Source organism: Hippoglossus stenolepis, chromosome 18 (assembly GCF_022539355.2).
Source record: "Hippoglossus stenolepis isolate QCI-W04-F060 chromosome 18, HSTE1.2, whole genome shotgun sequence".
NCBI lineage: Eukaryota > Metazoa > Chordata > Actinopteri > Pleuronectiformes > Pleuronectidae > Hippoglossus > Hippoglossus stenolepis.
Window position 1 is genome coordinate 16575047 of NC_061500.1, and position 11105 is coordinate 16586151.

General features: G+C 38.8%; 1 protein-coding gene across 4 annotated transcripts; it reads right to left on the reverse strand.

The window, feature by feature from the left end:
• Nucleotides 1–1355: 1355 nt before the first annotated feature.
• Nucleotides 1356–8960, reverse strand: fbp1b (fructose-1,6-bisphosphatase 1b). 4 transcript variants are annotated; one of them, XM_035184766.2, is made up of 12 exons: nt 8872–8960; nt 7616–7736; nt 7436–7499; nt 6739–6862; nt 4120–4323; nt 3210–3372; nt 3012–3104; nt 2435–2575; nt 2195–2332; nt 1929–2048; nt 1621–1810; nt 1356–1513 (listed from the first exon to the last, which is right to left on the reverse strand). In XM_035184766.2, the coding sequence occupies exons 5-11, from the start codon at nt 4287–4289 to the stop codon at nt 1622–1624; spliced, it is 1014 nt and encodes a 337-aa protein (XP_035040657.1). In that variant the 5' UTR covers nt 4290–4323; nt 6739–6862; nt 7436–7499; nt 7616–7736; nt 8872–8960; the 3' UTR covers nt 1356–1513; nt 1621. The 4 variants fall into 4 exon arrangements, with proteins under 4 accessions (XP_035040657.1, XP_035040659.1, XP_035040656.1 ...); XM_035184768.2 differs by having other exon boundaries at nt 1356–1510; nt 7427–7499; XM_035184765.2 differs by having other exon boundaries at nt 7427–7499.
• Nucleotides 8961–11105: the final 2145 nt, after the last annotated feature.

Below are 11105 nucleotides of genomic sequence, written 5' to 3' on the forward strand. Positions count from 1 at the left end.
AGCTACAGGACCATATTGGGAGAGATACACACACTGGTCTTTGCAGACGTTGTTGTTCTACGCACCATAATGACTGCTTTCCTAAATAAACTTGATTGATTGAATGAGGCTAGTGTGCAAGCTCACGGCTGGATCTTTTGGTTTTTCTCAGTGACTTTCTTCGGCTCATTAGCGCAGAGGCAGAGCAGAAACTTTTCTGCCACCGCTGAGGCCTGTCAGGGTTTCCTGCTGATACTAGAAACCATCAGATCTGTCAACACAGAGTCTGAGAGAAATGAAAGCTGCAAATGGACAACAAGTTCCAACAAAGACAGATGAACGGTTCAATATTCTGAGAGATATAATATTCTCTCTTGCATACAGTCAAATCAAAAAACTCAATACCTCTTTTATATATATATATATGTCCATTAAATATGAAGCTGGAGCCAGAAACAGGTTAGCTTAGTTGTGGATAAAGACTGGAAACCTAACCGGGCTCTGTCCAAATTCTGACAGCTCACTTTTGTGTTACTCTTGGTTATTGTACAGTTTAAACATGCAAGATAAAAGACATTATCATATTTCTTGCTTGTTTAATCCATCCAATAACCAAAGAGTAAAAACCTTTTTCGTGATGGAACTCTTTTGGACTTGAGTGATTTGGGGATATGTCGGCTCTTGTCCTCTAAAGATTTGTGTCCTCTATGTGTATGGCACCACTTTTTCATCCTGAGATATTTGTATTCTTTTTGTTTAGTTTTTTTCATTTTTGCATCTGTCTCATGTTAGAAACATCAACACACCCACATGCTCACAGTGAATTCTGCAAAGGATTTCCTGCTGTGTTCTTAGATCTGCTCCTCAGGATAGTCTGTGGACTTTTTACAATTTATTTTAAATATTCTGACTTTTTTAGTTTGGCCCATGTCCCTTCCTCAAACGCAGAGGAGGCAGGGTTTTGACCTATACTGCAACCGGCCCCCTGGTGGCGACCAAGACGTGTTGACTTTGCTTTTGAGGAGCTGTCATGTTATGAGCTGTCATCTATCTTTATAGGGAGTCTATGGAATAAACACACTATTAATGTCCTCCATTGTATCATACAAAATTAACGTTTTTAATTCTGTCCAATCTGTAACAACGACGACCCTGCACATCACAAAAGTCTTTGTGGCAGCAGGGGGCGCTCTTCACTGAGAGAGGATATCACAGGAGCCTACACACCTACAGTCACTTGCACTTTCTAATTAGTGAAAGTTATACCAACCAACAGTATTTGTGGTATGTAATAAAACAAATATTCTAACATAGAGACATAATCCTCAATACACACATAAATATTCAACTTTGGAAACTCAGTGAAGAACATGAGAATCGTTTAATTTGTGTTTATTTAAATAAGTGTTTGCATTGACGACAGTGTGAGGTGTTCATAGGTCCATTGAGGCTCCACGTTCCTTCATCAGTGCAGCGAGGGAATGAGTAGAAAGAAATGTCCTGATGGAATCTTGTAAGCTCCAGACTCTGCCTGCTGGGTTCAAAGAGGAAAACATAACTTATTAACCAAGACAGTTTGCCAATTTACACTGATATTATTCTGTCTTGTGCGTTAGTTTTACACTTAGCAGATCTGAGTACCTCATTTGTTATGCTTCTTGTAAATGGAAATATATTCCTGCACATCATCAGGGGATCCGAGGACCACAGGGACCCGCTGGTGGATATTGGTGGGCTGGATGTCCAGAACGTTCATGGATCCTGTGGTGGCCATGCCTCCTGCCTGCTCCATGATGAAGGCCATGGGGTTGCATTCGTACAGAAGTCTCAGCTGAAAAACGAGGAGCAGACAGACTTGATATGAACGTATATATATCAAATAACGTGCATTTTACAGCGACTTAACACAGATCATGTGATTGACTTTTTTAGAAGCTCTTTCTGCTCACCTTGCCCTTTGGACTTTTGACATTAGCAGGGTATAAAAAGATTCCTCCGTAAACCAGAGTACGATGAACATCAGCTACCATTGACCCAACATATCGACTGCCATATGCAGCAGAACCATCCTGGAAAACAGGTTGTGGAGAATTTATTAGTCAGTTTCGTGATGGTCAACATTTACCCAATTCAATAAAGATGGCTACTGGAAGCCAGTTTCACATGTGTCCTTTTTTTAAATCAGAATGACAAACAGTTAATTTATTGCCAGTACCTCTGGGTATTTCTTCTTTTGCAGGTACTCGGTCACATCTGGATAAAAGTGCTGCGCATATCCCTCATTCAAGCTGTAGATCTTTCCCTTTTTCTTGATCTTCACATCTCGATCCACCAAGATGAACTCACCGATTGCCTGCAGGGAAATGTCACATCATCAAAAGTGATCACAGCAACAACAAGTTTATGTATACAGCATATAAATCAGGTAATGGTAACGTCTTGGACGCCATCTTACGGGGTCGAGCATGAAGCAGTTGACTCCCTGTCCAGTGGAGAGGACCATCATGGTGGCACTGCCATACAGAGCATAACCTGCAGCAACGATGTTTCTTCCAGGTTGCAAAGCATCATTCTCACAAGGCTCATCGTCCGTGGTCTACGGAACAAGATGTGGAAAATATCACCCCAGGGAAAGACATTTTAGACGTTTAAGGAAAGTAAAGCAATGAAAGTTATTGGAATTCATCCTGTAGGGGGCATGACAGTTGGCGAGATATTTCACTAAAGGTGAAAATGTGTCGTCAAGTAGCCAGAGGTTCAACTCCAGTCTCCCCCATTCCGCTTGCCGAAGTGTCCTTGGGCAAGATACTGAACCCCAAATTGCCCCTGATGGCTTTGCCGGCAGTGTGAGTGATGTGTGATAGAGAAAATGCTGCACAACAATGCACTGTATGAATCAATGTGTGCTAACCCTTTTGATTAGATTTGCTGACACATTAACAGGCAAAGATATGAGTAAAGAAGTTACCTCCTTGGTAACAATAGGCTGATTTAATAACTTTATGGATTCAACATGCAGGATCATTACTTACCTTTTTGTAGATAGCAAAGATTGTTCCAATAGAAACAAGACAGTCAATGTTTGAGGAACCATCCAGTGGATCGAAGCACACAATGTATTTTCCCTGTCGGATGAGAAAAATAATAAAGTGTCATAATACTGTCAAAATAAAACTCTCCATAAAGAAAGAGAACAGCCATGCATGTGTAAACTGTACAGATGCACATACTCGGTTGTCTGGGTCCACGATGATGGCCTTCTCATCTTCCTCCGACACGAGCACACAGGAGGAGAAGGAGGACTTGATCATGTTGATGACCAGGTCATTGGACAGGATGTCCAGCTTCTTCACCTGGTCCCCCGTCACATTGGTGCTTCCAGCGATCCCATATCTTCCAGGGTAGGAAAGATACCAAGATTAAAGATTTTAAAGCTTTGAAGTTAAAGCTATGGATTTCTAAGCCAATCTAAAACACAGTTAAGGTAGTGTGATGAAAAATCCATGTACCAACTGTCCTCTTACGTGTGTTAATTGATTTTTTGTCCACACTGTGAGGAAGGTCTGAAAAGCCCTTTATCTTGACGACCTCTGCCCTGGGGGATAATGCACAACATGTGCAGAGTTTACCTTTGGCCAGGGCCTCAGTCAAAACTGGTTCTCATGTACTACTCCAGACTACATGCTACATGTCCTACTTTACACACATTTAAATGTAAGAAAAAGAAATGTCTTGACATAGAATAGAACGGGAAACAAAGAAATGTTAAAATGAAAATCATTAAGTAAAATCAATTTGTAAAGGTTTAATATTGTGCAAATCATCAGAATCAGGTTTTATTGCCGAGTAGGTTTACACATACAAGGAATTTGCTGTGGTGTATTTGTGCAAGTATAAATTTAAAAAAAGGAAACAAAATAAGATATATAAAAAAAGCACCAGGGGAGAGATACGCAATACGTTAAACACTAGAACTGGATTGTCCAAAGTACAGTTAGCCTGTTATTTGTCACGGGAAGTTAAAGTGTCACAGTCACAGGGACATCAGTGCATAGTTTTCCCTCATTCATTTCACTCAGCTTCATAGTCAGATACACTGTTTTGTTTTCATTGCCACATTTGAAATGAAACACTACTCACAGGTTAGCGATCCCGGCCTTCCTGACAGCGGTGGAGATGGCTTTGACGGCCGTGCAGATGGAGTTGAGCAGGTTGGTGAACTCCCCGGTTCCCTGTGCCTTCCTGCCCTGCTCCAGAACAAACCTGGTGAGGGTCAGCACGTTGGTATCGAAGACTCCCTTGTCAGACATTTTGCTGTCAGGCGTGGGGACCGGGACCTAATGCCTCAAGTGAAACAGGTGAGCATTGCCCCCAAGTTAAAAAGTAGACCGTGGAACAGAGATAGGGGCAGGGGCAGGGGTGTGCAGCTCTTCCAACCAATCACAAGCCTCTGTTCTCCCAGTCTGGGGAATGGTTTGATCGCTTCTGCTACTACGAGAGCAAAGTTCAAAGATAGTGGACATTTCTTGTGTTAACCTGTAGTCTGACTCAGTCTGCACTTTAAACTATGCTAAATATAAGTTGTAAGCAAAGTTTAGAATTAAAAAATCACTATTAATCATTTGAATGGCACTCAGTTGGGTGCATACCTCTGCCAAGGCCCAACAGTCAGCTTAGATTCTATCAAGCTGCACCAAATTTTACACACGCACAGATGTCAGTTCCTTAAATGTGCCTGATTTTTCATCAAGATCCATGAATTCTTATTTTTGAAAGAGACTCCATCGCGTAATGTTAAAGAAATTGAAAAAAAACATTCCTGGATCAGGCCCTTAATGCAGATCCACATCAAAATGGCATGGGCTCTTCCCTGACCCATACCACACACTTGCATCAAGTTTCATGTAATCTTGCTAACAAACAAACAGACAGGGGTGAAAACACAACATCCTTGGCAGAGGTAGAAAAATGGTGTGATGTTAGAGTTGAAACAGCAATCAGTCTCAACCATCACACTTGACTCTTGGAGCACCGTGTTCATGGTTTGCAACGCAGCACTGCATGATTCGCCTGTAGCCTTATCCCTGTTTTCTTATTCTAGTGCAGTGCCTGTTGTAAACCTGCCTGTTTGAAATGTTCTGTTCTCTTGACTTGTGTTAATGCACCATAGACTGTGTATAAAAAGCCTGGACATAAGTGAGTATCGTAGAACTGTTTAAGGAGGACTCACTAATGACAAGGAATAATTCTGAAGTCCAGAGCTTTTTATACACAGTCTATGGTGCAGAGTGAAATTAGAAAACTGTGTTTATCCTACCTGCTACCAAGATTTTATAGTCAATGTTTTTCATAAAATGAAACAGAATTTATTTTATTTCTGTTCGCGAGTGGTTTGTATATAAGTTGAATTATTTACTATAATTTGTTGATACATTGCGTGTTGGCTATTTCAGGTCTGTTAAGCAATGGACACACTTCATAAAAATAAATAAAAGCTCTGTAATTCAGCTCAAAATAAAGCATTGGATCAACAAAATTAATTTTGTGCTTTTTTTTTGAAGATAAATTAGTATAGAGGAAGTGATTGTGAATATTGTTGCCATGACGGAGATCAGCACCGTGACTCCCATGAATGTCTATGTCAGTTTAATATGGTGAAATAAAAATAATCAGATTATCAAAATAATCTGACGGGACATATGTAATTTGCCGCAAACAGCCAGTTGCAGACCACTACTGTAGTTTATCTAAAGACGCAGAAGACATGTTCAACTTGGTCCACAGACTGGAGGCTCACTGCCCTGCCCCCCACACACACACTGACTTCTACAGAGCTCTGGTCACCTCTTCAAGTTTGTATTTATATTAAACATATTGTGTGTCCAAATCGCAACAAATTTGACAGTGCACTTCCCTGGGCACGTTAAAAAGTGGTAAGCCTATTAGATAAACCTTTTTTGCACATTCCACATACAGATGGAGTAGGTTAGTAGGTAGATAATCCTCCATTAGGGCCAAACAATTCTGAGATTTACTTAATTGGTTTAGTAACAATAAACACCATTTCCTTGTAAAATAACTTCCTTCACTCAAAATGTTTTTTGTTTTTCTTTTGCAAAGTGTGTGCACAGCTTGTACTGAACATGAAGGATGTAGCACTCAGCACTGTTAACTGTTAAAAACATGCCTTCCCTGCGTGATCCTGGGCAAAGTCCAAGTAATGGGGCTCATTGTCCTTCTCTATCCTGGTTTTATATAATCCCTTTAATATCACATGTGCTGATAAATCAGTGTTTGTGATAAACATCCAGGCGGAGCGGTGCCGAGTGTTGTCTCTGAGCTACTGTGTCTCTGCAGTGTGTGTGCATGTAATCCGTTTGCTCCCGTCTGGCTCCGTGTGGGACACAAACATGATAAGGGAAAAAAGACCTGACATGGCTCGTGAAGTGAGTGGACTTACAACACACTGTAAACCTGCATGACCCGTTTCACAACATGAGGCGGAAGATGAACTTTGAACTTTGAGCAAGCCACCAGGAATGAAAACAGCCACTACTATGAGGTCATGTGTGTGATGCTTACACACACACGCTCCTCTACTCATGGTTGTTTATGGTAAATGGTACAAGTGCAGTTAAAATGCTTCTGCAACTGCTGCTCGAAACTCTGAATGAGTATTTGGATAATCTTGCTCTGGTGTGACAAATGTGTAAAATGCATTTCTCCACTGTGTCCACATGATGTCACTGTGCAACTTACAAGCTGCTGGATATAAAGGAGGTGCAGGAAAAGACTCAATTCCAAGGAGGGTGGCACTTCCTGCTGCTTGTAACTGGAACCGCAGCATTAGAGCAGGTTAGGTCCAGTAACATCCTACAAATACCTACAGGGTAATAATGAAAAAAACATGTAGTATCACTCAGCTCTAGAAAGGTGTAGCTCATACGTCACTGGGGGAAAATTTATGTTTAGAGTTTTGTTATTTAAATAAAAATAAACTTTGTTTCTATAGCACTTTCAAAACCAGAGTTACAAGGTGCAGATGAAAGAAGAATGAAATAATAGTAAACACTTGAATATAAAAATTAAACTTTAATCTATACAGAATAGTTTTGTAACTGCTTTTTAAACTGAGCTCACTCACTCTGCTGATCTGATGTTGAGGAGGAGTTTGTTTCACAGTGTCAGAGTTAAAACCATAAAACCATGATCCCTTTTGTTTTAATCCTGGGACTTTAGCAAATTGTCAGTGATGTTTGATCAGCTCTTTTTTTGTATAAAAATGCCCTAGGACGTTTATTGAGAAAATTTCATTCACAAAATAAAATATGTCCTATGACAAGTCATAAAATTGTTTAAGCTTCAGAGACAATAGACAAATATCATATAGTTTTTATGCTGTAACTGTTTTAAGATCATCAGTATTTTGTTGTGGATTATTCATCACCTGACTGACCTGGAGCAGCTTCCATACATCATGTTGACAGCTCCTGGACTTCATGGAGTGGTGTTTCACAGTCCTAAACAGAAGGTTTGAAAAGTAAGAAAGATAAACTTTCTCTTTTCTACAAATTACTGTTGGGACGTTTCCCAACTGAATAATCTACTGTGAGACATTTTTTGACTTCTTTGTCACCTGAACATGTTGTAGTTGTCCACCATCTCCTGCTGCATGAGGCCTGGGTGCTTTGTGACTTTTAATTGATCTGTCAAGCCGTCTTGGCTTTGTTCATATTGAGGGTCCTCGAGAGGCCAGCCTGGAATTAAGAAAACATAGAGAGATTTTAGATCATTAGCCTCTATTATCAATTTTAAGAGGGTTTGTCAAACAATAAACCTGCTGTACAATAAATACATCACATCAGCGTGTAAACTGCATCTATAGTTATCTTGTTAGTATATTTCCCTCCTTCCATCAGGATGTCAGAGAGCGGTGAGCTAATCAAGGGGTGACTAAAGAGTGTAGAATATTTAGTCCTTGGGTTTTATTTATTTAAAAAACTGAATACTTTTATAAATGTTTTATTTAAATCTCAATAAATGTGACCTGCCCATATATGAAGAGAGGCTTTCAAACCATGGTGTCTAATCACCAGGCAACTGCAACAGCACATGGTGCTGAACTGACGTCTAATAGACTTAAACTCTTATAAGGTAGATTAATATAACAGATGATATAATCATATTCTCTTAAAATGAATTTTAAATCCTCAGCCTGTTCGATCAACACAGAATTGTGTAACAGTTTGTCATGTGGGAATGACCTGTCCATCAGTTACCTCAGGACATCGCTGTACAAGGTTCAATATGGAAAATACAATACGTCAAATGAATATTAACATAAGCTGTGGAATCTCTGGTCGCTCAAACTTAATAAAACCTAAAACATACTGTTCATTTATTCGTAGATATACTTTTTGTCTATAAAAATGTGAGGCCCTCAGTGAGCAGTTGACAAATGGGGATGTCGATCAAAATAGGGTATGTCAAGTATTCTTCGAAAACTATATAAATAAGAACCTAAGTTTAAACTTGTAGGTGATCATTTATATAAGAGTAAAAATATGGAACACCACTAAATGTGAGACATATGATCATGATGTTTGTGTTACGAGTAATGGTAATTCAATGTTTTTACCAGATGAGGATGAGCCTTGATGATGACAGCATTTTGAAATTGCATTATAACAATCTAAAGAAGTTAGCATTGCCTGATTGTGAAGGTCTCGGGTTTTTGTTCAGACTCAAAACAGGAAGCCCATAATGTGTGGAAATAAATTCAAACACGCAAAGTAAAAGTACAAACTCAAACAACAACAAGAAGTAAAAGGAAACAATCCAGGAACACAGGGAGCAAAAACTGAAACACAATGAAAAAAACAAGAGACAAACCAGCAAAACTGAAGTGCCAGGAAATCCAGGAGCATAAAGGAGGCAAGACACCAGAACTCAGGTGTGACACATCGATTCAGGTGCTGACAATCAAGAAGGAGGGAAACCAGACAAAGATAGGAAGTAAAGGAAAAGAAGCTTCAAAGTAAAACAGCAAATAATAAACTCAAAATGCAAACGAAGATATAAATACAAATATAGAAAAGAGACATTTTATTTACATGTGAGAGCGATTCCTTGCTTCGTTGTATCTTACAAGTTAAATCATAATCAGGCGAATTCTTAAAACTCCCACAAAGTAATTTCAGCTCATGACCCTTTTAGATAAAACAGCGCCTACTTGTGGACCTCTGTTATAGTTGCATTTGTTTATCAGTTACTACCAGGTTTTTGTTTTACTTTAATCATATTTTGAATTTTAGAAGGAAGTGTTGAAAACAAAATCTTGCCACTTATCTGTATTTATACAATATTTATTATTTATTAGTATTTATAGTCTTAATTAAGAACAACAGCCCCAGACCTGCATCACAATGGGATTCTCCTGATGATGACAACCTGACATATTTAGCTAAAGTTGAGCTGACCAACATAAAGAGTATTTTCCAGGATCTTTATTGCTCAGTGAAAAACAGCCAGTATGGACTGGTAACAGCCTCTGGGCCAAATCCAGTAATCCAACAATGTTTCTTCCGACTGATCAAAGGTTATGTTTTTCCTTACATGCAATTAGTTAAAAATTATATGTTACATTTCTTAATAATCTGATATAGATGATAACCAAGTTCATGTAAATCCTATCTTATCCCAGGCTATTGGTAGATGCAGAGAAATAAAAGACGCAAACTGTATTCTGTTATGTGCTATTCTAACTGGGGCATTAGAGGGAACACATGCAATGGCCCCCAGGGGTCCGTCTGCTGTCACTACTGTGCAAGTTAGTGACAGAATGATTGAATGAGGATATGTGAGTTGCTTTTTGAATAGGTTTTTTATATTTTCATGCTCGTCTTTCTAACCCATTCAAATGGTTTCTGTTTGTTCCACATTTTTTTTATTTAAATGTCACTGTAACGTTAATCTGACAGCAGCAGAAATACACTACACGGGTCACTGTGGCTGACTCTAAAGACAGTTTGCTGATGTCATGGCCACTTGTTCACACAGAATCTAGATGAGTGTCAGAGTGGGGGCTGGGTTATGTCTGATTTTAATGCACAATGAGAATTTATTTTATATACAATAAATGTTTACATACATATAAGCACATAAAACTTACACTTAATGTTACATAGTGGGCAGAATATACGGTAGGTATATACACCTCTAACATATTATTAATGATCAGTGTGTAACTTTTATTTTATAGCCTACATATCAAAATTATGTTACTCATAATTGAAAAGCATGACATTGCTTAGCATTGCTTACCATAGTATACCATAACATAGCATATCTTATGATAGCATGTCATAACATAGCATGAAATAACATAACATGACATAACATATCATAACACAACATGACATAGCATAGCATAGCATAGCATAGCATAGCATAGCATAGCATAGCATAGCATAACACAGCATAACACAGCATAACACAGCATACCATAGCATAGCATGAAATAACATAGCATATTATAGCATAGCATAGCATATTATAGCATAACATAACATAACATAACATAACATAACATAACATTACATAAAATAAAATAAAATAAAATAAAATAACATAACATTACATTACATTCTGTAACTGAGGCTTTGTTAGGGTTTGTTCACAAGTGCTGAATAAGACAGAACTGGAGCCTATGTGCATTATTTGCGAGATAAAACCTCTGCATGCTGAAAACAGAAGGTGCTTACTGATGAGAAAGTGATATGGCAATGCAATGATGTGACTCACTGTTGTGCGCTGATGCTTATAGGCTTTTGCCCGCTGTGACTTTTGCAGAATTAACCATAAGATCTAATGGCCTGGTATAGCATTTCCTTTGTGTAAGCACTGCAAGGTTAGTATATAGACTGCTGAACCTGGACCGAGAGAGAGAGAGAGAGAGAGAGAGAGAGAGAGAGAGAGAGAGAGCTTTTCTGTGTAAGGTATCATCATACCTTACACAGAAAAGCTAATAATCAAGATGGGAAGCATTTACGTTTTATTTCCATATCTGTTCAGTTAACTGGATGTACAGGGGTTGCTCTTTAATTGGCTCCTTTTGAAACGTATTC

Excerpts from the sequence above, each read along its gene's own strand:
- fbp1b (XM_035184766.2), bottom strand. The coding sequence starts at position 4,289 with ATGTCTGACAAGGGAGTCTTCGATACCAACGTGCTGACCCTCACCAGG. Across the intron at positions 2,576-3,011 it reads TCTTTGCTATCTACAAAAAG|ACCACGGACGATGAGCCTTG; the intron begins GTAAGTAATGAT and ends CTTGTTCCGTAG. Across the intron at positions 2,049-2,194 it reads AAAAGAAGAAATACCCAGAG|GATGGTTCTGCTGCATATGG; the intron begins GTACTGGCAATA and ends CCTGTTTTCCAG.